Source organism: Haliotis cracherodii, unplaced genomic scaffold (assembly GCF_022045235.1).
Source record: "Haliotis cracherodii isolate W230 unplaced genomic scaffold, xgHalCrac1.p SCAF_6, whole genome shotgun sequence".
Lineage (NCBI taxonomy): Eukaryota > Metazoa > Mollusca > Gastropoda > Lepetellida > Haliotidae > Haliotis > Haliotis cracherodii.
The window spans coordinates 28,170,891-28,195,493 of NW_027266319.1; the positions used below are offsets into that span (position 1 = coordinate 28,170,891).

The 24,603-nt window shown below is 41.7% G+C and overlaps 1 protein-coding gene across 1 annotated transcript; it reads left to right on the forward strand.

Moving 5' to 3' along the window:
• The first annotated feature begins 1,217 nt into the window (after positions 1 to 1,217).
• On the forward strand, positions 1,218 to 18,021 carry LOC139445509 (uncharacterized). Its single transcript, XM_071226652.1, has 15 exons — positions 1,218 to 1,288; positions 4,528 to 4,667; positions 5,072 to 5,152; positions 6,147 to 6,276; positions 7,843 to 8,036; positions 8,440 to 8,577; positions 9,421 to 9,638; positions 9,844 to 10,047; positions 10,834 to 10,995; positions 11,359 to 11,523; positions 12,385 to 12,489; positions 12,877 to 13,078; positions 13,996 to 14,258; positions 15,115 to 15,263; positions 17,870 to 18,021. Exons 1-15 carry the CDS (start codon positions 1,245 to 1,247, stop codon positions 17,970 to 17,972), a joined length of 2,298 nt encoding a protein of 765 aa, XP_071082753.1. The 5' UTR covers positions 1,218 to 1,244; the 3' UTR covers positions 17,973 to 18,021.
• Positions 18,022 to 24,603: the final 6,582 nt, after the last annotated feature.

Below are 24,603 nucleotides of genomic sequence, written 5' to 3' on the forward strand. Positions count from 1 at the left end.
GTTCGAAAGAACAGTTAACTTAGTCATAATCTTGAGCTCCCAATGATGGTAGTGTTAGTGGGTGAATGTGGGTGTGGGTGAATGAGTGAGGGAGTTTTTACGACGCTTTTAACATTATTCCTGCAATATCACGGCAGGGGTGATCATATTCTCACATTGTACCAATGTGTAGATAGGAGAATGGAGTGTAGAGTGTAGTTGGGACATGTAATATACATCTAATTAAATATAATAATCAGAACTGAGGTATTTGTATGCTCTTTCAAAGAGAGAATATTTACAGACCGCATTGGGGCGGTGGTTGGCGGCCTAGTGGTTAAAGCGTTCGCTCGTCACGCTGAAGACCCGGGTTCGATTCCCGATATGGGTACAATGTGTGAAACCCATTTCTGGTGTCCCCCGCCGTGATTTTGCTTGAATATTGCTTAAAGCGGCGTAAACCCATACTCACTCACTCACTCACTACAGGCCGCGTGTATATTGATGGAATGAGTGACTGGGACGTACACAAACAAACACAAACATGAACTGATGGTTGATCAATGTTGTTTTACACCACCACTCAGCAATGTCACTGCTATACTACGTCGGCCTGTAAATAATCCAGCTTGGACCAGGAACATTCGTGGTCGATAGCATGACCAACAATTCAGTGAGTGTGTGAGTATCGTTTTACGCCGCTTTTAGCAATATTCCAGCAATGTTACGGCGGGGGTGACCAGAAATGGGCTTGACACATTGTACCCATGTGGGGAATCGAACCCGGGTCTTCGGCTTGACGAGCGAACGCTTTATCCACTAGGCTACCCGACCGCCCTATCAACAATTCACACCTCCGAGTGAATGAGTTAAAATTTAACGTCTCATCGGCAATATTTCAGCCATATCGTCACACCTCCGAGGTACGATGACACACATTCAACCAGGTCACACATTGTAACCACCCAATCATAATTAATTTGAAATCTGCTCTCACACTAAGCAAGCGTGGCGTTCGCGTACGTCGGTACGTGTATTGTATTTTGACAATAAAAAGGTATCACTTACCGGCGCATTAGTATGCAAAATGACCTTTTAATTTTGAGAATAAAATCATTCTACATTAATTGAATTGTAGGTCAATTGTAGGTCTAAAACAAGAGTTATTCCCATGTATACATGCTTATCTCAAAGCGGCAAAACAGATAAAATAGGCGTATGTGAGGAGTACTAGTGTGACCCAAACTGGTGACTTGTCGAACACAATGCGGCCGTTCTTGGTCTTACTTTGTCTAGCCACTGATATCCTGTAAGTTGCTGTAACTGTTGTTAATGTTTAGTCTTGCTGGTACATTTCGTTTCCTAACGGTATATAGGGGGCACGGGTGGCCCAGTCGTCTGATGCGCCGCGATTCGCTGTGCAGAGTTGGGCACGCCAGAAATCTATGATTGTAGGTTCGAATCCCGGTTCTCCCCGATTATGTTTCTAGGTTTGTCGGAACCATACCCGTGCTCGTGGGTTTCACCGAAGTGGTAAACGTCTGAGACCTGCATTACTTCGGGCTTTTCTCCCACATTAAGCTGACACGCCTCGATATAACTGGAATACTGTTAAAAGTGGCGTTAAACCCAACTCACTCACTATAACGGTATATCATCATGATTATAATTACTGATAAAAGACGGTCCATTTGTTTAAGGTCCCTAGCCTCTAGAACTGTAAAACCTGAGATGTACGAAAACCTTATGTTTCTGAAACTTATTGAACGTGTATTTTTTAATAAATTTCGTTCACTAGTGCAGCAGGGGAGTTCAACAATGTGAAAACAGTCTGAACTTGAAGACCAGAAGTCCGTGAGCCAAAATAAATAGTTCACCATATGTTTTCACGTTCAAACAAAAAGACCCAAGGAATTGTAGACAAAGCTATCGTTGCCGCTCCTATCGACGTATCTTCGTTGACTCTACGCACACGTTCACCTATTAATCTGGACGGAGTCATTCCCAGTGAAATTGTCGAATCGGTATGCAGTAATTTTATATTTATGTAGACTTGAATTTTGTTACCGAAATTTTCTGCGCTTACGGACAAACGGGGACTCCCTGGTTCTGACAAATAAGAACATTACATGTATACTGTTTCATACAAGTTCGGATCAACATTATCTACAATCCCACTAGTGTTGAACGACTTTTTCGAATTAAGCACTTCTTGATAAAGTTGATTTTTTGTTATATCAATGCTACATGAAACTGATGGTGAGGGAACGCTATGTTGTTTGAACGACTCCTGACCGCGTTAATCGCAATATTGTCATTATCTAAACTTATCGCCATGTATGTATTCTGACCTTTGGTTGAAACTCTTAGTGCAGCGGAACACAATTATAGGTACGGGTTTTAAATTGAAGCACCATGCCTCGTATGTTTATTGTTTGTTTGTTTGTTGTTTTACGCCGCACTCAGCGGTATTCCAGCTTTTTGACGGTGGTCTGTAAATAATCGAGTATGGACCAGACAATCCGGCATCATGAACATCGATCCACGCAATTGGAATCGATGACATGCATCAAGTCCAAATTGATAGTGTATGTATGTGTTAGCATTTCACTGATGCCAACGCCAGAGGATGATCTAATTCATATACATTTCAAGATTTACAGTGAGTGAGTGAGTTTGATTTTACGCCGCTTTTAGCAATATTCCAGCAATATCACGGCGGGGGACACCAGAAATGGGCTTCACACATTGTACCCATGTCGGGATTCGAACCCGGGTCTTCAGGGTGACGAGCGAACGCTTTAACCACTAGGCTACCCGACCGCCCCTTCCAAGATTTACAGTATATGTTGAAATGCCAAGACCAAACAAATCATACCCGTGAAGATCCGGGGTAGAATAGGTCTTCAGCAACCCATGCTTGCCGGAAAAGGCGACCATGCTTGTCGTAAAAGGCGACTAACGGGATCGCGTGGTCAGGCTCGCTGACTTGGTTGATGCATGTCATCGATCCCACATTGCGAAGATCGATGCTCATTATATCAATCACTGAATTGTCTGGTCCAGACTCGATTATTTTACCGACCGCCGTCATATAACTGGAATATAGCTGAGTGCGGCGTTAAACAACAAACCAACCAACCAAACAAACAAATTGGCAACAGTTCTGTATTTAAAGCTGAGGCTTTTCAGTATACAGTAATACCAACTTTCATGCTGACATCCAGAGCTGGGCGGACAGTGTATTCTTTGAGTTTCAGGAAGCCAAACGTTCTGTACAGATTAAATCAAACACATGTAGGTTCATGCGGCGATGTTTGCAATGTTTGTAAAACAACTCTCTTCTAATTCGACCGCATCCGTGGTCTAGCGGTAGAGCGTCCGCCCGGAGAGCGGAAGGGTCGGGGTTCTATCCTCGGCCGCGTCATACCAAATGACGTTAAAAGATGGTACTAGTTGTTACCCTGTCTGGCGCTCGGCATAAAGGGGCTAAAACAAGGACTGGTCGGCTCGGAGTCAGTATAGTCAGGCATTGTATCTCAGTGAGCTAGCACTATAAATCGGGATCAGTCCGGACTAGTACAAGCAGCCACACACACACGTACATGCACGTCGCTATATAAGTGGAATAATCTTGGACGCGACGTTAAACCCCATTTCACACCTCCTCTAATTCGACTTTGATTGGAAAACAATGTTTTCATGTTGAAAGTAGTAGACAGACTGATGTGTATGTGTACATCATTTACATGATTTATTTACACACCTTAGTTAATATTCATGTGAACTCTGTGAACTTACATATACACACGTACGTATAATTACTACTGTGCAATATTACTTACGTGAGTAAATATTGTGCATGTGAACGTGGTACATGTAACTCTGCACAACTCTGTACAGCGAATTCCGAGCTCCCGGTATAGAGAATATATACTTCAAATAATTTGCTCCCGAATTTAAACCGTGTATGCGTTTTGTAAACTTAGAGTATAAGAGCAGTTGCGCAAACTTGTTGACGTGGCTCATTGTGAGTCGTCATGCCCCCATAGCGTGGATAGTTGCTACAATGTTTTCAGTAACTATTTGCTCTAGTGCCAGCTCGATTAACAAAAGCCACTCTCACTCAATAGATATATTGTCAAAGACTTGACAGTGCTGGCATCATCACAATGGGGTCGCTGGGGTAGCCTAGTGGTTAAAGTGTTCGCTCTTCCCGTCGAAAGCACGGGTTCGTTCTCCACGTGGGTACAATGTATGAAGCCATTTCTGGTTCCCCGTCGTGATATCGCTGGCATGGAGCTAAAAACGGCATAAAACCGTACTCACTCAGTTATTATCGCAATAATGGACTCCTCTTGACTCGAGCTACGGTTAACACGATACTTTTGCTTTTCCCTAGGATGTCTAGCTATCGAGATTTTCCCCCTTAGAAATCTGCTCATTTAAAGTTGCAATTGGGATTCAGGGTCCTGTGCACCGTATGTTTCAATGTAACATATCGCACATGTATCAAACTCATAGTGCCAACAATTATTGATCTCCCAGGCTATTGGAGGCAGCTTGTCCCAGTGACTGTCACTACAGCGGCCGCTGCCAAGTCAACACCTGCCATTGCTATGCTGGCTTCCAAGGGTCCGATTGTAGCACCGACTGTGGATGTCAAGGCCATGGCACATGCGCACATGGTAAGATGATAATATGAAGCTTGCAACCTATTTCTGAGGCACGTTAACAATGGCACACCTTGACTAAAGTACGGGGAAATATACATAACTAAGGGACATGAAATGTTTATACCTCCAGTGTTTTACAGTAATAATCATTTATTTTAATGTAAACATTTTGGTTGATAAATCATTATGTATAGTCATATGTAATAAATATTTTAATATGAAAATGTATAACCGTTCAAACTCAACCCCTTTCAGATAAATAATCCTGTTGTAGGTGGTACGTGGGAGGTGGGAATTTATAGCCTGAAATGAAGGAAATATTTGGTTTTGTAGCTGTAGCTGATATCTAATCTCGGTACCCCCAGAATATAATATGACCGATCCCTAACCCCCTATTTCGTGTTTCTGGCTTCAAGACGGTACCTGCCAGTGCGAGGCAGGCTGGAGATGGGACGGCGGTCAACGCAAGTGTGTGTGGGACTGTCATTGTCAGAACGGTGAGAGAAGCTTTGATGCATCTGTACTGTATATCGCACAGTATAACTAAACCTGAAACGAAAGAATACACGATTGTGTCATGGTGGCTAAAAATGAAGCAAACAAGAAACGATTTTTCGATGGTGACGTATTTGATACAGGTATCAATGGGGGTATTACACGCATCAGATCAATGCGTGTCTAATAACCAGTCCGCCTATAGTCAGTCCTCTCCACCTGAAAGGACATCACGAAATATCGCGATTAGTTATTAACAGAGAGAGCCGCATGTGTTCTAATACTTATAAATTGAATAAGCCATTCCGCCAATAGAAAGATAGTTACAGTAATCATGACAAAAAATGCAAAATGCGCTTTTCATGAAACATCCATTTTGTGCTATTGTTTCAAGCGGCGAGGACTGTTTGTAATGTTTTGGTCGAATCCAATTTTCAAGTGAATACATTCTGTCGCCCGAGACTTTATTAATATTCCAGATACTGCCACACCTATTTACTTAACCGGAATGACACGAATGGACACAAGTAAAGAAGTTACTATATCGGATTTTTTATGCTAGTATTTGAAACTCAGTATTGACTGTCTTAAACACACCTATCCGGGGTACGGGTGTCCCGGTCGTCAATGGTGTCACAATTCGCTTTGTAGAGTTGCGTCCCTTAGACGTGCCCGGAATCTGTTGTGGTAGATTTGAAGCCGGAGTCGAATCGATCGTGGGTTCGAATCCCTGTTCGCCCTGATTATATTTTTAGGTTTGTCAGCACCATATCCATGCTTGTGGGTTTCAACACAGTGGTAAATTTAAACGTCTGAGGCATGCATCACTTTGGGCTTTCCCCCCACATTATTCTGAGACGCCGTGATAGAAGTGACGTACACTTCATAGCGTCGTTGAACCAAACTCACTCACTCACTCTCGCCAAATGCCAGTTTGGTAATAGCAGGAGTATATCACAATGTTACAATCACACATGCACCTTCATCTGTCCACAGGGAAAGGCTGTATCGGCCCCGGGGAGTGCGGCTGCACACACACGTGTAGATATGGTGCCTGTCGTAACGGCCAGTGTGTGTGTTGGGAGGGCTACAAGGGCGAGGACTGCTCCCAATATGATCCTAACACGTGAGTTGAGAGTCCGGCACATTCTATACGCTTGGTCAAATGGGTCCACTGACAAACCCTTTCTGAAAACCGCACGCATTCACCTTCATGATAAGATGATAGTTAATGTAATACATAGGATGAACATTATTATTTCATAGCCTGCATTGGCATTGGGGCGGTGGTCAGCCTAGTGGTTAAAGCGTCCGCTCGTCACGGTGAAATCCCGGATTCAATTCCCATGGTACAATCTGTGAAGCCCATTTCTGGTGTCCCCCGCCGTGATATTGCTCGAATATTGCTAACAGCAGCGTAAAACCATACTCACTCGACCTGCATTATATAGTGAAGTCAATTTTTGTTCAAGAAGTTTGTGTTAACATGATAGTGATAAAAAACAACATCATTTCAGCCAATTGACTGAAATATAATTGGGTAATCAGTTTAATTAATATAATATTTTGGCAACAAAGACAACAACTTAAGTGAGTGGAGATAGTATGACTCAAATGACCCTGCATCAAGAACCTGCCAGCGCCCGTCAATCTGTGGCTCATTAATGCCCGAAGCGTCCTTAAAATACCCACAATACTACACACAGTTGAAACCCAAACCTACTAACACACCAAAACAAATACTGCGCATGTTCATGTAGAAACTGAACACCGAGTACAGATACACGACCGCTCAGGCATTTCTAATAGCATACATAAGGCTACAAGGAAACGGAATTAACAACAATAAGTCACAGGGTCACATTTGCCTCAGGAATCCACGACGCTGCAATTCGCAGATCAGAGTTGCGCCCCTTGGGTGTCAGAGGCCATGTTTACCTCCTGATTAACATCCTCTGTGTGTCAACGCCATAGTCATGTCGGTATGTTTTACCAATGCGTCAAACGTCCACGACCTATGTAACTTTGTGCTATTCTCGTGCATCAAGCTTACACACCTTCTTACTCATGTTCTAAAACACCTTATGACACAAGTGTTAAAATACGTTTCAGGACCTAAATTCAATACTTGTACACATCGCGATCGTCTCATGCCTGCGAGGAGCTGTACAATTCCTGAGTGAGTGAGTTGGGTTTAACGCCGCTTTTAACAGTATTTCAGTTATATCACGGCGGGTCAGCTTAATGTTGGAAGAAAGCCCGAATTATGCAGGTCTCAGACTTTTACCACTTCGGTGAAACCCACGAACACGGGTATGGTGCTGACAAACCTAGAAATATTATCGGGGCGAACCGGGATTCGAACCCACAATCATAGGTCTCTGGCGTTGCCAAGGGACGCAACTCTGCACAGCGAACCGCGGCGCCTTAGACGACTGGGCAACCCGTGCCCCCGTACAATTCCTGATGTCGCATTTAGAAAAACAGACATCAAATACGTCCAGCCAGCCAAGTTTGTCTCACACATTCATATTGCCCCTCGACGGTGGGGTAGCTTAGTGATGAAAACGTTCGGGTTTGATTCTCACATTGGTGCAATGTATGAAGCCAATTTTAATTGTCACCCGCCGTGATATCGCTGGAATACTGCTGAAAGTGGTGTAAACCCCAACTAATTCAAATCTCCCCGCAGCATGATGAGCCATGGCGTGTCAGTAGGCATCAACCTCTCCGACAACGACTACTTCTCCCCCGAGGTGCACTTCGTGGACATCCACAAGCAGTCCCAGAGCTGGCTGACCCAGAGGGTGGGCAGCAGCACGTGGGACACCAAGGAACAGAGTCACATCCACTGGAGGCCGGACGGCTACCCCGCAAGTCTGCAACGTAAGATCATGTCATCGAGGCCAAGACGGGTGGGGTGAAATGAGGGTGGACGTCGCGTTTACGTTTCTTCTCTCACACAGAGGCGTTCATGAACGTTCACGGTTGGATGCATGCATGTTGGACATATGCTGGTTTTATGTCGATAACCCACTGAGACACATAGTAGTTCAACATGGGTAACCCATTCAGACACACTATTCTGACTCCGATTCGAGTCTTTGCTTTATTTCATTAATGCCGCCAGGCAGGGTAACAACAAGTACCATCTTTGAACGACTATTGGTAGTATGACGCGATCAGTGTATCGAACCAATAAATACTAAGGAATCAATGAAAAGCTAACTGTAACCATTCATGCGAATTGTTCTTTACCATCTAGATATGACACTTCGTGTAATTTCAGCCAATCAGAAGTTGGTTCAACTTGTAATGCGCGGCTTCGCTTCCCACGAACCTTCGGGCCAATACACGATCCTGTATGATGGCGAGGGGGAGGTAGATGTAGGACTTACAGAACACCACACAATTCATGATGGAAAAGGTAAACTGCTTTACTTAAACCAATAGCCATAATCAACTCGAAGGGACATATTGTCGTTGTGTCATGGTGTCCTAAATACATGAACAAGAAGAGGCACGGTTGCTTTCAAGGAGTTGTGTCCCTTAGCATTGAAAGGATCTGCGCGGGTTAGTATCTTAGCTTCACTCCGATTATGATCACCAATGTGTATGCCCTTGCTCGTTGGTTACGTTTAACCTCAAATACACATAGTTAAGCTGGCCCGTGAAGATCCGGATTATATCTTCCGCAATCCATACGTGTCGTAAAAGGCGACAAATGGGATCGAGTGGTCAGGCACGCCGACTTGGTTGAGGCATGTCATTATATTCCAATTGCGTAGATCGATGTTCATCATATCAATCACCGGGTTGCCTGGCTCATACTTGATTATTCACCGACAGCCGTCATATAGTTGGAATATTGCTGAGTGTGTCGTTAAACAATAAAGAAACAAATAAGCTGCTTTCTATGATGCTGTTGTTGACATTCATTATCTAGTTTTAGAATAAAGCAATTCACCCTTTGTGTCTCTAGCTTTCTGGATACATGTTGACAACACAACTGACACAGAATAGTTAACATGATACTTTACTTTAAGTCTTCATTGTCTTCTAATCGGTAAAGATAAAAAATGCAAGTCCAGTAGTTTTTGATGTCGGAAAACCATGACGACCTGCGTATTTAAACGGTAATTTCCGGGTTAATTTCACTTAAATTACATCTCGTCAAGTGTTCATTTTGCATACCAGGATATATCTGCTTTAAGGTGTCGCAAATGATAATTACTGAATTGTGAATCATCTTCTCACATCCATTTCCCAGGAAGGTTAGTGGTCAACATGCCTAAAATTGGCGATGGAAGTTTCACACTAGAAGTCCTGAGAACGAACCCCAGGAACCCCATCCACAACATCCGGGTACTTTCGCCAGGATACGAGAACTTGTACGAGAGGTTCCCCTTTCATCCCGTGTTTCTAGAGAACCTCAAACGATTCTCGGAGATCAGGTTCATGGATTTCATGAGAACAAACGCTCATGAGGTAATTAAATTCATACAGGAAGAAAGTTTATTTTCCAAGAGGAAATTAAATGCAATAATTGTTACTAACGAAAAAGAAATATCAGCATGCATCTTTTTGTATCACTATGACGCTTGGACCGGGGGTCCTTATGGGTATGGGTTTTGTTTGTTGTTTAACGCCGCATTCAGCAATATTCCAACTATTAACTCACTCGACGTTTCAGCCCGAGCCGACGACGTGGGCGACACGCCGTCGGCCAGACTACTACACCCAAGTTGGTCCGTACGGAGCCGCTGTGGAGCACATGATACACCTGGCCAACACACTGGGAGCCAACCCTTGGTTCAACATGCCCCACGCAGCCGATGACACCTACATCAGGAACTTTGCAATGCTCGTAAAGAAGGACCTTCGGCCTGACCTGAAGGTAGGGTTGATACATCACTGAAGAAACTTGATGTAGGATGAAGTGCTTAGGTGCAGGGGCCTGGTGGATAGAGCATCTGCCCGTAGAGCGGCAGGAGGAGGTTCGATTCCCGGCTGCGTCATACCAGAAGACCCTGAAAGATCTGACTTATTCCCACCCTGCCTGACGTTCGGCTGTCTCTAAGTAGGGTATCTGTGTTAACCTGCAGTATGCACACATACACTCACACATGCACGACGATATATACGCCCTTGAAGCATGGAGTCTTAATAAAATCGTATGTAGGATCTCTCATTGAAATCAACTTTAGAGTAGCATTTTATAACGGTTTTAGTAAGTCGTGAACAGCTTAGGTTATGCTTGGGAGGCGATTGCGTCTTGATAACACCATATGGATGAATATGTTTTACTAACAAGGCCAAATCATATGACAGACGAAGTCTGTCACGTTCCTATTTCCGTCTGTAGATGTTAAAACAGATTCAAGTGTGTGCAGCTACATGCAGTCAGAAGACATAAGTATGCGCCACTTAACAAAATCCTTTGCAAAACAACTGACAATCAAGCCATAGCTGTCGTGTGTTTATTCAGGTGAACGAAGGGTACATCTTGAGTTTATTCAGGTGTACATAGAGTACATCTTGTGTTTATTCAGGTGTACATAGAGTACACCTTGTTTTTATTCAGGTGTACACATAATACACCTTGTGTTTATTATTCAGGTGTACATATAGTACACCTTGTGTTTATTCAGATGTACATATAGTACATCTTGTGTTTATTCAGGTATACATAGAGTACTCTAACGAAGTGTGGAATCCTATCTTCCGCCAACACGCCTACGCCATGGAGCAGGGGAAGAAGCTGAAGCTGGACCCAGCTGACTGGAAGGCGGGGATGAAGTTCTACAGCAGGAGGTCCGCACAGGTGGCAGACATATGGCACCAGGTAAGCCACCGTCATGACGTGCACACGAGACAGAGACTGACACAGGTTGACGTTGGAGGTACATCAAGCTGACTGCTTTATGAAATCGTAACTTTTAACATACTGAAAACAAACCTCCTTAAGTTGAACAGTGATGATTCCAGGTGAACATGTGTTTGGCAGAAAAAGAAAGAAAAAACCCTGAGGGAATGTTTTCAAAACCAGTTTGACTCACTGCAATTACATCCTTCATTATTTTGAGCTTTGACTAAAATGTGAAATATTCCGACATTGTGTCTGACATGGCTGACTCTGTTTACATTGTTGAACGCGTGATGGGTTTATGTCGGTTCCAGACATTAATAAACTGTCCATGGTCTCCAGGTGTACGGAACACTCAGCTCCAGGCTGTATCCAGTGTTCTCCTGGCAGACTGGGTTTCAGGACTTCTTCAGGCAGGCGGTCGAGGCTGTGGGCAACAAGATCAGCAGCTTCAAGGCTCTAGCCATCACTGGATACTTCACATGCAACAAAGTAGCTGACGACCACGTAAGTACATAGCAGGGAGTGCATAGTGCTGGTGTGTAAATATTTAAATGTAGATAGGCACACGAGTAACTGAAAGCATGAACATCGAGCCACACCATCGGGACACGATGACCAGGATATGTGACTGTTACAAGAAACACGAGTCTCTGGGCACATATTCTGCTCCACAAACTGATCATATACAGTCAAACACATGTGTATAAGGCCATGGGTTCATCGATATTGCACTTTCTCATCTGTGGTTCGACACAAACGGAGTGTCGAAATTCTTCCATTGAATCCTAAATAAAAGCTACAAAGCCTAGCCATAATCAACAGTTACGATAGTCTAAAATGCACGTGTTATCCCCATGGGCACCAACTGCCCTTCCCTTCTTGCTGATCTGTTTCTTTATGCATTTGAATCAGAATTTCTGCTCAAAATGGAAAGTCAAAACAAGGTAATTTCACCAAAAAGTTTAACTTAAGCTTCCGGTATATAGATAATCTATCAATATCGTCCAATAACCATCAAACAGCCAATTTCCTTGCACTGATCTACCCACCCAAACCTCTTTAGCTAAATCAATACCATGTAAAATGCTTTGGGCGATTGATATATATGATTTTAGGACACCTAACTTGCAATGTGAACGGATACCATCACTGAAGAAAGATCATAATATATGAATACACCTGCAATATAAGTGTATGATGTGACAAGGTCGTTTGTTTTAAGGGGTGTTCTGACAAAAAACTTTGTCAATATCTCAGAAGGTCGATTCTTCAATGTTTTTTGTACTCCCTAAATCCATTTCGATATTATATAGATGTGATGGATTAAGCATCATCCATGTACAGAAAAAAATGTATATTCCCCAGGGAACTGAAATGCTCCACATGTCGATGGCCCAGATACAACAGTACTGCAAGAACGAACTCCCTGCCATGCAGAAGTCCTTCCAGTACTTCATGAATCTAGCAAAGGTAGTGTCATTGATCTAGACGCGGTGTCAGCATAGGAAGAATGAAAAAAAAACATATTTAGGGGACAATGCCAAAGGTAATTTTACACCTTTTTCCGTCCGGATCCCGGAGGGGGGGGGGGGGGGGGGGGGTGGAACCTATATGTTCTTTAAGTTAAAGATTGTTTTTCCATTTAATAAACTTATTAATTCTCAGATCCGTAAATCAGGAAATTAAACTTCAACCTCTTTCACTTTGGTGTTACTTTATGTAAATTAACCTGCTTGGTTCAAATGCCAGGTAATGAAAAGAATGTCAAACTTACTGAAGACACCATTAGCATATCAATCGCTGACAACATGTATTATGTACATATGCGAAAATTATCTGATTTATCTGTTTATGCAGACGCACCACCTTCAGCTGGTGATGTACGAGGGGGGACCGTCAGTGATGCAGAACAAGGTATTTAACGGAGGCGCTGCCAGTCAGGCCATCACAGACAAGGCAATCGCCTTCAACAAGGATAGTCATGTCGAACAGCCCATCACAGATGTCATGAACCTCTGGTACAAAACCGTCACCCAGGACGCCAGCAATAAATACCCTGGTTGGTACCTTAAGCTTACCGTATTCGATGTAATAAGCGCCCATGGTGCTCTCAAAATTAGAAATAGGGACCTCTCATTAGAATATTATTTTGGTGAATACAAAACAGCGTTGGTTTATGCTGACAGCCTGATATGTTTATATACGACAAATATATTTTTTCCAGAATTTTATGACAGACAGACAGACATACAGAAGTTTATTCAATATTTTAGGCCATATGACCTATAGTACAGTAGTGTGTTTTTTTCAATCAACATTGTACAGTCACGTGTAGGTAATAATAAGTTTACATAAAATATTAACGTCTAATTTCAAAAATCTTCTTCAGGAATATTGACAGAGATGATATTGAATTTGCATTGCAGGAGTTCAACAAATTTTTCATCAGTTGTTCATCTTTGTACATAGTTGAAATCATAGGGAGCTATCTATTTCTAAGAAACTGATAATATTTACAAATGAGAAGTACATGAAACTCATCCTCAACATAGCCTTCATTACAATAACGGCATAAACTACTTTCTTTATCTTGTACATTTTTCTGTCTGAGATTGTTAACATTAATTAATGGTGCATATAACACACGAGTGCGTATTAAATAAGTCTTGTGTACATTGATCATTTGGAAGGAGTGCTAATTGGGATTGTTCACAAGCCAATATATTAGCAAATATCGTCGTGGGCGCTTATTAGAGCGAGGCGCTTATTACGTCGAATACGGTACTTTGAGTGAGTGAATGTTGTTCTCAGATGGGTAAACTCATGGTCAGTGAATTAAATCAGCATCTATAGTAGTAGTACCTTAGTAGTAGTACCTTTACCTTTTTAGTTTATAAACAATCATCTAGCTAGAAACATCAAATAATAAATTGTACATAACTATGTGTCGTGTCCACACCGACGACTCTGCTCCAGGGGGCCTCTTCAACTACTTCGACTACACCTCCAACCCCAGCAAGTACGGCAGCTGGGGTATCCTGCAATACACGGGCCAGGACCCCAGCACCGTGCCCAAGTTCAGAGCTGTACAGAAGTTCATAACTGATCATCACAAGAATAACGTCCTCGGCCCAAAGTGCAGCTTTGTGAAGGATGGGGCTATTGCCTATGGGTGCTATCAACACACACGTGGGAACTTCCAGTGTGGACAGTCTAGCGACAGTGGCAGAACATGGAGTGTAAGACTTCACCTTCTGATATTCAATAAATAAAGCGACAAAACCATTTCCATATCCAATAGAAATATTTGCATAAAGCAGAGTTGATAGTACAATTCAGACTATATCATGAGCATATGTTTATAAATCACTCGTCTGTCAAATAGCGATGATAAAACACAGATCCTTCACTCTGTGACATCCCGTGTTCCACCAAGTACTCGTAAATGTCATCAATGCTAACTCGTCCTGTCATAATCATAACATTATCTCGTCATATCGTTAGGGATGACTAATATTTTGGTGCCGACAGAAAGTGGACAACTATGGTCTACTACGGATAAGTCGTCACATGTTCGATGCTCTCAAGCGCTTTGAGTTAACGAGGTTTCACTTTGATATAAAATCAAATGCTTGGCTGTATTTGTGATAGGAATGAAGCGATTCTTATTGTGAGAAAGAGTTTTTTGAAGTTAAATATTCACGTTTATCCACCTTTTTGAACAATTACATGACCTTAAAACATATGCTCACCACCCGTCAGGGTGTAGGAATTCAATACTTGAACAGAAAAATACGAGTCATGGCCCAGCGTCCCGTTTAAAAAAAAACGTTCTTAGAAGTACGACTGTGTTATCTTAACATAGACATGAAGTGCTATCGATAAGATCGCTTTGTAAAACGTGACCCTTGGCCACGAATCTGACAAATTATCTCTTATCAAAACACTTCAATCATTTGAACAATAACGCTCAACAGGCCGTATTGTATCCCAGGTAGCTAATGTACGTCTATAGCGTGCAATTACCAATCGAACAATTAATATTTAATTCATTTTCAATTTTACATCATTAAAAATTTGATACTGATTTTGTAGTCGTACCCATCTGTGGGTCAGAAGTACATGGAATACATGGTCCTTGACGGATTCGACCCCCGGACTCATCACCTGTATATCCGCCATGTGAACACCCTTGGAGCTAACACCTACCACGTGTATAACACCGAGACAAGGTCATGGTCAACGTGAGTTGAATAGTTATCTTTAATCATTTTATTCAGATCACCAAACCTTAATAAATACCACAACTCACCAAAAGGGAATCAACACCACCACTCAAACAGTCAAATGTATTTTAACAGTGACACCATACAAGTTGTTCAGTAAGAGGCGACTTACGGGATTGGGTAGTCAGGTTCGCTGACTTGGTTGATGCATGTCATCGTATCCCGGTTGCGTAAATCGATGCTCATGATGTTAATCATTGGATTGTCTGGTCCAGACTAGATTATTTTCAGACCGTCGTCTTAAAGCTGGAATATTGCTGAGTGCGGCGTTAAACAACGAACCAACCAAACACGTCACATACTAAGAGGCATACTAGACATACTAAGTTCTCCTAAAAGCAACACACAGTTTATATTTTAACTCTGATGACCGGCATTAAGGAAGTTAAAAGGCAATAAAATAATGGAACCACAACAGTTCACTGATTGGAATGAGGAGAGGGTATCAACAAGCTTGACACGAGTGGGTAGAACTTTTGACACCAGCAGTGATAACTCACCGGATGCCCATTGTGTAATTCCTATTCTTTGAATGACATTGTTATATACTTGTACTACTCAATAAACTCTGTTTGTGTATATACTGAACCAAATTAAAAACTTCACAATCCTAAAATTTTAACATTTTGACCAGTTATCATTGTGGGCCCTTATTGTGTATTGTCTTCAGATAACACCCGTTTTTGTGCAAGGTCAATCGATCAAAATCATGTGCACAGCACTATAGTGGCAAAAGTGGTTTTTCACGTGCAACTGGTCACGTGGCCATAATACCGCGCGTGTTTTCAGCCATACTTGTTAGCAGTCATTAACAAAAAAAGAAAAACACAAGAAAAAAAAAGTCTTTACGGCCATTTGTCATGCCACGCCTTTCAAATGTGCAACGTGAACGTGCTACCGGCATGTTGGGAACGTCCGTAGCTGAAGTCGCAAGGACGATGGGTTGTAGTCGACGGACTGTTTATGATTTACAGACGTCTACAGCAAACGGGTACCACCGCTGATCTCCCTCGGCCAGGTCGACCACGTCTTACCAGATTGTCTTACGTCACCTCCGTAACCGATTTTTGACGGCTGCATCAACCAGAAATGATCTGTTTAGGGGTAGACTGAGTACGTAAACTGTTCGAAACCGTCTGAGAACTGCTCACCTTCAAGCATAACGGCCATACAGCGGGCCGATTCTGACTCAATTACACAGACGTCAACGTCAATTGTGGGCACAGCGACACTTACGATTGACTCAGAGGAATTGGAATCAAGTCGTCTTCAGTGATGAATCCCGATTTCATCTTCGATTTGCTGATGGTAGGGCGAGGGTGTGGAGGCGCCGTCATGAACGTTACGCCCAGTGTTGTGTACAGGAAGTTGACAGATTTCGAGGCGGAAGTGTCATGGTGTGGGGTGCTTTTTGTGGCAATGCACGTTCCAGGCTTCTTGTCATCCGTGGCAACCTCAACACTACTGCTTACCGCGACCAGGTACTGGAGCCAGAACTTCTGCCTTTATGGCAGCACATGAACCCGGTTTGATCTTCCAACACGACAATGCCAGACCCCACACAGCAATTGTAACAAGAAATGTCCTTCAGAATGCGGAAGTCAACGTCATGGACTGGCCGTCAAGGTCTCCCGACCTCAATCCCATCGAAAACTCTGGGATGCTCTTGGCAGAAGTCTGCGCACTCTCCAGAACCAACCACAGAATTTGCAAGATCTTGGCACCATTTTGCAGCAACAATGGCGTCGTCTTCCCAATCATGTGTTCACAAGCATCGCAAGGTCCATGCGGAGGCGTTGTGTGGCAGTTGTCAACGCACATGGTGGCCATACACGCTACTGAACTTGTGTGCCATCAGATTCTCGTGCTTGGGACTTATGAATTAAACTGTTGATGTTATTACCGAATAACGTGCTTGGAACAAATTATGGTTACCACCGTAAAATAAAATCCTTCTTTGGACATTAATGATTAAAAATTACCTTCTCTGATGCATTTGTCAGTTGTATATCATATATGGGATTACTTTTAAAAATGTGATGTTTTTAATTTGACTCAGTATATATTCACATTGGTATTTCTGCTGTCCAAAGTGTGCAATGAGGTCGTCTTATTGTTGATAGTCATTTGGAGACACAAATGCGAAGTTAATTAATGCGAACAAAGACCACTCGCATTTGTCACATTCAATTCACGCTCGCGTTAATTTCAAGCAGTGTTGCTGAGTGCGGCGTTAGAAAAACAAATAAACAAACAAGTTGTATACAGAACATGTGTCAGTGAAACCCTAACAAAAGGCGACATACGGTCTATATAGGGCATTTTACCAAACGTTTGCTTTCGATATAACGTTTAACTCGAACTCTCCTCACCTGATATATAGTTGGAGTCGATGTTACTACATTTTGTCTCGAACTACCAAAACAGATAAGCTGATTTTTTTGGTTTGATGGTTCGAGTTTTTGTCTGAATACTAAAGGTGTAAATAGGGACGGACAAATACCAGGTTTAATCTTGAATTTTTAATTTCGCCAGTTTATAATGTCATCCTCTATTTATTTCAGACAACAAAATTTTGCCTATTATCAGCAAGAGTCTTCCCCCAACGTTTTACCAAGAATGCCTAACGGTGTCTTCGGAGGCCTCAACGCTCATGCTACTTGTTAGCAAGAGTGAAGTTACACTGAAATATAAAAATAAACCTGTCTTGTTTTTCCATTTAGGTGTTGTCCTAAGAACTCGTGTATCACGGTTTTTCCTTCAACACGGCTGTTTCCATAATCATATCGACTGGGCCATCTATGCCACCCCAAAAAATGAGCCAGAAGATATTATTAAATGCAGCGAACAGTACCGCTTTGATTCCGAAGTAACGAGAATACAGCGACACTAGTTGTGGTCATGAAGGGTATCGTTTAAATATTTTGGGAGAGGGCTGGACTGTATGATATAAGCCAAGTTTCTATAATATGATGCTCAGTAGACGATGTACCTAGAGAATTGGAAACAATGTTGTTGCACAGTCAAGACCATCCGCGGTGTCACGTTTACTTATATAATAAATGATAAAGGCCCAAGGACCGAGCCTTGTGGCACTCCAGCAGTCAGTTATTGAGGAAGCAATATTTTGTATCGCGGTGACGTTGTATGGGGTTATGGACAGTATCGTATGTACTGCAACCGTTTCGAACAATGTATTTAACATTATCCTACTGTGGTCGAAATGTCGATGCCTCGAAAGTTCTTTTTCTGTAGTTTTATTCAGATAACCTTACATCTATCCGATTAAATAGTTAGCAGGCAAAAACAGTCCAACATCGAAGCGCGTTTCAGTACAAACACAACCATTTAACATCATTCTATTTCAAAGACTTGATATTGTCCATGCGGATACAATGAGTATGTGGTCAATTATATGAATAATGTAAATTACACAAATGGTTGGTAAATGTATCATAAAATCCTGTTCCTCCGCCATGTTGGCTGGCTCTTTCTTGTTGCTGATGTTGTGGATGAGTAGAATGGACATGAACAAAATCAGTCCGTGGCTAGAGTGGCCTAGTGGTCGATAGCGTCGCAACTCGCTATGCAGAATTATGTGTCTCAATGATGGGTTCGAATCAAGATTCTTAGTATACTAAGGGGCTGACCATTTGGTATTTGTGGGTAGAGGTGGGGTAGATGGGATGGGGGCCGAGGATGTTATCGAGAACATAAATTACCCCAGAAAAGAATAATTACGCTTCAGACTGTTAAAAAAGAAAATCAAAGTAACTTCTCTAAGTATGCAGTTACACAATTTATTTGAATCAATCTGATGTTAAGAAATGTCAACACATTTCTTATTATTTTTGTTTTTTTTATAAATAAAAAACAAACATATTAGAAGCTTTATTGTTAAATAGTCAAATACTATATGGCAGTTAGCCCTATCATGTGACCGCACAGGTTGTTTTGCTATGAAGGCTTCGGGTGTCATGGGAATCAAAGAGTTAATGGAACAAACGTGTGGTCTTGTCATAGTCAAAGTATTCCGTGATAATATAGCCTTGGACTAACGGATCGCATCTCCTTCAACTGTCACAGCCAGCCGACCACAGGACATATCTAGTAGCTGAAGCAATTTCCTGTAATGAAATGAGACTGTACCATTGGTTGAAAAAAAACATTATCAAAAGAAAAATAATGTCGTACAGAACCATGAACAGTATTGTGTGATTATGGTATCAGTTATCGGGCACACAATATTTAATCATCTATCTAATTTGTATTTTAGAGAACATTGCAAACACATACCGAACATTAACACTGGTATTAAACCGGTTGTTAGGAAAGTTCAGAGCCAATGCGATATGATATCCCAAGTATATTCCCTCCTGAAACATTAATGAACGGCGTTAATTCACAAAAACTAAAGTAGATGATTCTATTCGTCTTATTTTGTAAGACCAGGTCGAAGAGATTTCTTGACTTACATGGCAGATTTCCGGACATACTAGTCGCTGGCAGCGTGAGGCGTGTAGACATGGGGATTCCTTCACAATGTATTGGTCAGATGGATCACGCAACCTTCATTGTAGAGGATCCGCTGTCCATTGTCCCCGCTGTACGCTCGAGCTTAAAGATTCTTGGGCTGTGGAGAAATGGGGTTTAACGTCGCGTTCAAGATTATTGCACTTTTATAACATGAACTAAGTCTTATATATGTGTACGTGTGGCGTCTTGTACTTGTCCCGACTAATGTCTGTCTTATAGTGATAGTCCATTGAGATATCATGCAACAGTTGGATGAATACCCCACTCATACACAGTATACTGACTCCGAGCCGACCAGTCTTTGGTTTATCCCTAGGGTACCAACAAGTATCTTTTCAAGTCTTTTGGTTAAACGCTGACGGGGATCGATCCACCAACATTCCGCTCTCCGGGCAGACGCTTTATTTAAAACACGGAGGAAGTCCTGCAGAATCTTGAAAATTGATTAAAGGGAGGGCTTCTTATTGTTATGAATTGAATACAAGGTGCATAACAAAATTAAGAATGTTTATGGTAAGATTTTCTTTCCTTATATTTGGTGGTCGGTCGGGTAGCCTAGTGGTTAAAGCGTTCGCTCGTCACGCCGAGAACCCGGGTTCGATTCCCGACATGGGTGCTATGTGTGAAGCCCATTTTCTGGTGTCCCCCGCAGTGATATTGCTGGAATATTGCTATTGCTAAAAGCGTCTTAAAAGCAAATTCACTAACTCGCTACTTATATTTGGTATTTCTAAACGAATCAGGTCAGAGATTTGATATTGAAATAGAACAGTACAGGAAATAGAGAAACTACTACATGACAAAATACATTTTAACCAACCTAAACCAAGCATATTTTTCGACTTCGGATCGGTTTACACTTCCAGCAAGTATCGATCAGGTCAAAGATGAGATTTCTGAACTAAACGCTGCAATATAAGATCACACAGTGAGGCTACGTCCGCATTTCATAAACGGTACTTATAACAGCGTCTAAAACTGGCACCAACCATAGCCGAGTCCCCTTTTCAGAGCTTCTGGGAAATACATGTACGTGAGTATATTGATTTATCATTATCCTGAATTTCAAAATTATCATTTATCATATATCTGTATTCGGATATAAACAACATCCAATGTAGTAATTACATTTGCATTACCACTGCTCGAGGGAAGAAACTTAATACGTTGCGGAAATTAGCAATTGATAATATTTATCACTTAATTCAAAACTATCTGTTTAAAACTAAAACCATGGAGACAGTGTCTACAACACATGTAGGGTCGCTACATGTAGGGTCGATGATTACATAAGCACGAATTTATTTATAAGAATTAACTTCAATGCATCGTTTTGGTTTATGAAATTATGCGTAAATACACTTCAAAATGCACATGTTTTTACGTTTATACCTTCATAAACGCAAAACCACATTGGGGTCAGTTCTTAAATAAACTGTGCCTTATAAAAGTGACTTTACTTAATATAGTAGAAAAAGTTTCCATATGAAAAATACACAACTGCCTTTAATTATATTACACGTAAATTGACAAGCACATGTCGGTATTCACAAGTTTTACATGTATAGTTTAACTGACAGGTAGTGCTGCCATTGTAAAGTATTTAGAATTGATAATGTTTACGGCTGTGTGGACTAACATTTAGTCTCTGAAATCTTATATAATAATTACACAATATGCTTCTTGACTCTAAAAATAATTAAAAAATTCCCTGTGCTGATTTCAGTGGAATAGAGCTAGCTTGAGCTGGCTAGACTTGCTTTTGTCTGCATCTATAGATTTTTATTTCTCATAAAATAAATATATTCCACGGTCACGGTGCAGGACTAACGAGGGCCATGCTGTAGTATATATTTCGAAACATTTATGCGAACAATTTATGCTTAATTATTAAGATGATTGTTACATTGAACCCTTACGTGATGACATTTTCCTTCCGAAATAGACCCTACTGTATTCTATATTTCTAGTTAGTCCTGAGATATACCAAGTAATTATGTGTCTGTAAAAGCATTTCTTCTAAAACAAGAAGAGCCTAATACATTAGATGGTTGATCTCAAACAGCATCCAACTTTAAGCAATGTCTGAAGGCGTTTATATGTTGATGCAACAGAAATCTTCCCTATCCAGGTTATCGTCTCCTTCGTAGGCACGAGTATGTTGTGAGATACGTGGTTCCGTTGCTGTGTTACTGTTGACAGACAGGTTACTTTAGAAGCTGACCTTAGGTCGGGTCTGTGGTGGAAACTGTACACACGGGTCGACATAAGTTTGTTTATTGTTTTGTGTTGTTCAGGGAAATGCTGTAGTCTCCAGTGGGGGCGAATACGTGACTAGACGATGAGTTGAATACGTTATGGCTTCATCATGTTCGAGGCCATGTAATCAGGACTGGACATGGCAAGTGTTAATCTTAGTGTTACAGGTGTGGCTAAGGCGTGGCTAAGGCGTGGCTAAGGCGTGGACATTTTGGCTGTGGATTACCTTGGTCAAAGGCTAGGAGGATACGTAATGAGAATGTTCAATGGTCCAAGCATAATTCTAAAAAGATTGTTTCATAACCATTATATTGGTTGTATTTCACGGTTATCACGGCGATCTGTAGATAGTCATGTCTGGCCCAGACAAACCAGTGATTGATATCATGAGCAACACCCTACGCTGTCTGGGTACATAGGAAGGTGAGCAAACAACCAAGGCACCGAGCCTGACCACCCAAAAATACCACACCCTGTGACAAGGAATGATCTTGCCGGAGACCTATTCTAACTCAGCTAGGTCCCCATGGGGCCCGTTATATTAATCCATTACGCTGTTTATAATGTAAAGACGAACTTTTACTGAATGCGTGAAGCCGAATAAATATGATGGTCCCTGGCGAAATATACAAAGAGACCAGCAGAATATTGTTAGATTAGAAACTTGAACCAAGGTTCTTTTCTAATACAGTAAACTACGGTTATAACGAACACGCTTATAACGAAGTGACGGATATAACGAACTAACTTTTTAGTCCCGACTATTTGCTGTAGTTATGCTGTATATATGCTTGTATCGAACTACGGTTATTACGAACTAAAATAGTAGTCCCTTTGAGTTCGTTATAACCGTAGTTTACTGTAATCTGAAACTGTGACAACGCGCCATTTATGGTACAAAGCTGATCGAGTTATACTAGTTACAGGAGTAAGTTAGACTATGATCTAAAGCCGCTATGAACATTGTCAACATTTCAGTCACATGACAGGCCTGCTTATCAGAGAGACAAGACTGAAGTGATGCAGATCATAGAAGCTTACAACTTTGCTGAAACCAACCAACTTGGCAATGGAGCAGAAAAAAACGAGGACTATGTTTTATTCGGAACCAAGAGCATATGTTTCTGAAAAGCCTCGAGGACGCAAATATCCACAAACAATTCCTCAATGATATGTTTGGTTTTGGTTTGGTTTGTTGTTTTACGCCGCACTCAGCAATATTCCAGCTATATGACGGCGTCCATACAGTCTGTAACAGACAATCCAGTGATTGAATCATGAACATCAATCCACGCAATTGGAATCAATGACATGCATCAAGCGAGTCAGCGAGCCTGACCACCCCATCCCGTTAGTCGCCTCTTACGCAATGTATGGTTTCGGTGACGTTATTATTGCAAACCGATAACTGAATGAATTTGGAATTACGTTGCTTTTAAACTTATTCAAGCTATACAAGTAGCAGAAGACACCAAGAATGGGTTCAATCTCAGCACCAATGCGGGAAATCGAACTTGGCTCTTCCAGCTGTCGAACCGCTGTTTACTGGGCCAACAATCCAAGTATTTTGTGGTATGATACCCCTTTTCCCCTGTTTCATGTCGGCCAAAGTATGTCATCTGGAGTCCAAGTTGCGCGATTCGCACTCAAGAGGTATCATTGATATTGAATAAATGTTTTTTCCTGATACTCGTTCACTTCAAATGAGATTACGACCTTCAAAATTCACAATTCCTGGTGCACCATGCATGCTTTTTCCTTTCTTTCTACCACGTGAGTTTGTTAATGATCTAGATTATAGCCATATATGGACGGTATATACCTAGTTTCATAACAACTAAGTGTTTATTCCGTGGCTATGTTGATATGTGGTGCATGATATTCACTTGAATAAATGGAATTTTTTGGGATGGGTGATAAATCACACCCATGAGGAAGAAAAACATCAGTTTGAATTGGATATTGAATACTTCTGTGAGGAAAACAAACACTATGTTTTGATTTCCTCTGCTGTGAGTGTAGGATTGGCTGAAACCACTCACATCCCTGTGTTGACTTGTATATTCTTCCTCATCAATCAACGCAACCGCAACCCACATTTCTTAAAACGAAATATGATTTACATCCGTAAAATGAGAGAGAGAGAGAGAGAGAGAGAGAGAGAGAGAGAGAGAGAGAGAGAGAGAGAGAGAGAGAGAAAGAATAATGTTTATTTTAGGGTCACATTCTACATACTGCAAAAATCTTTTGGATTTTCGGGCGCATCATACCAAAAGACGCTACGTATGGTACGGCGAAGAGCAGTTTATCGTGTCGTGACTGACATGTTAAACTGTGGCATATCTCAGTGGGCTTGTACTATTAAAGTGGCATTTTTATATACTATTACAAGATCACACAGACACACACACACACACACACACACACACACACACACACACACACACACACACACACACACACGCGCGTGCATGCGCTTCGTATTATGAGTACTTTAATCTTG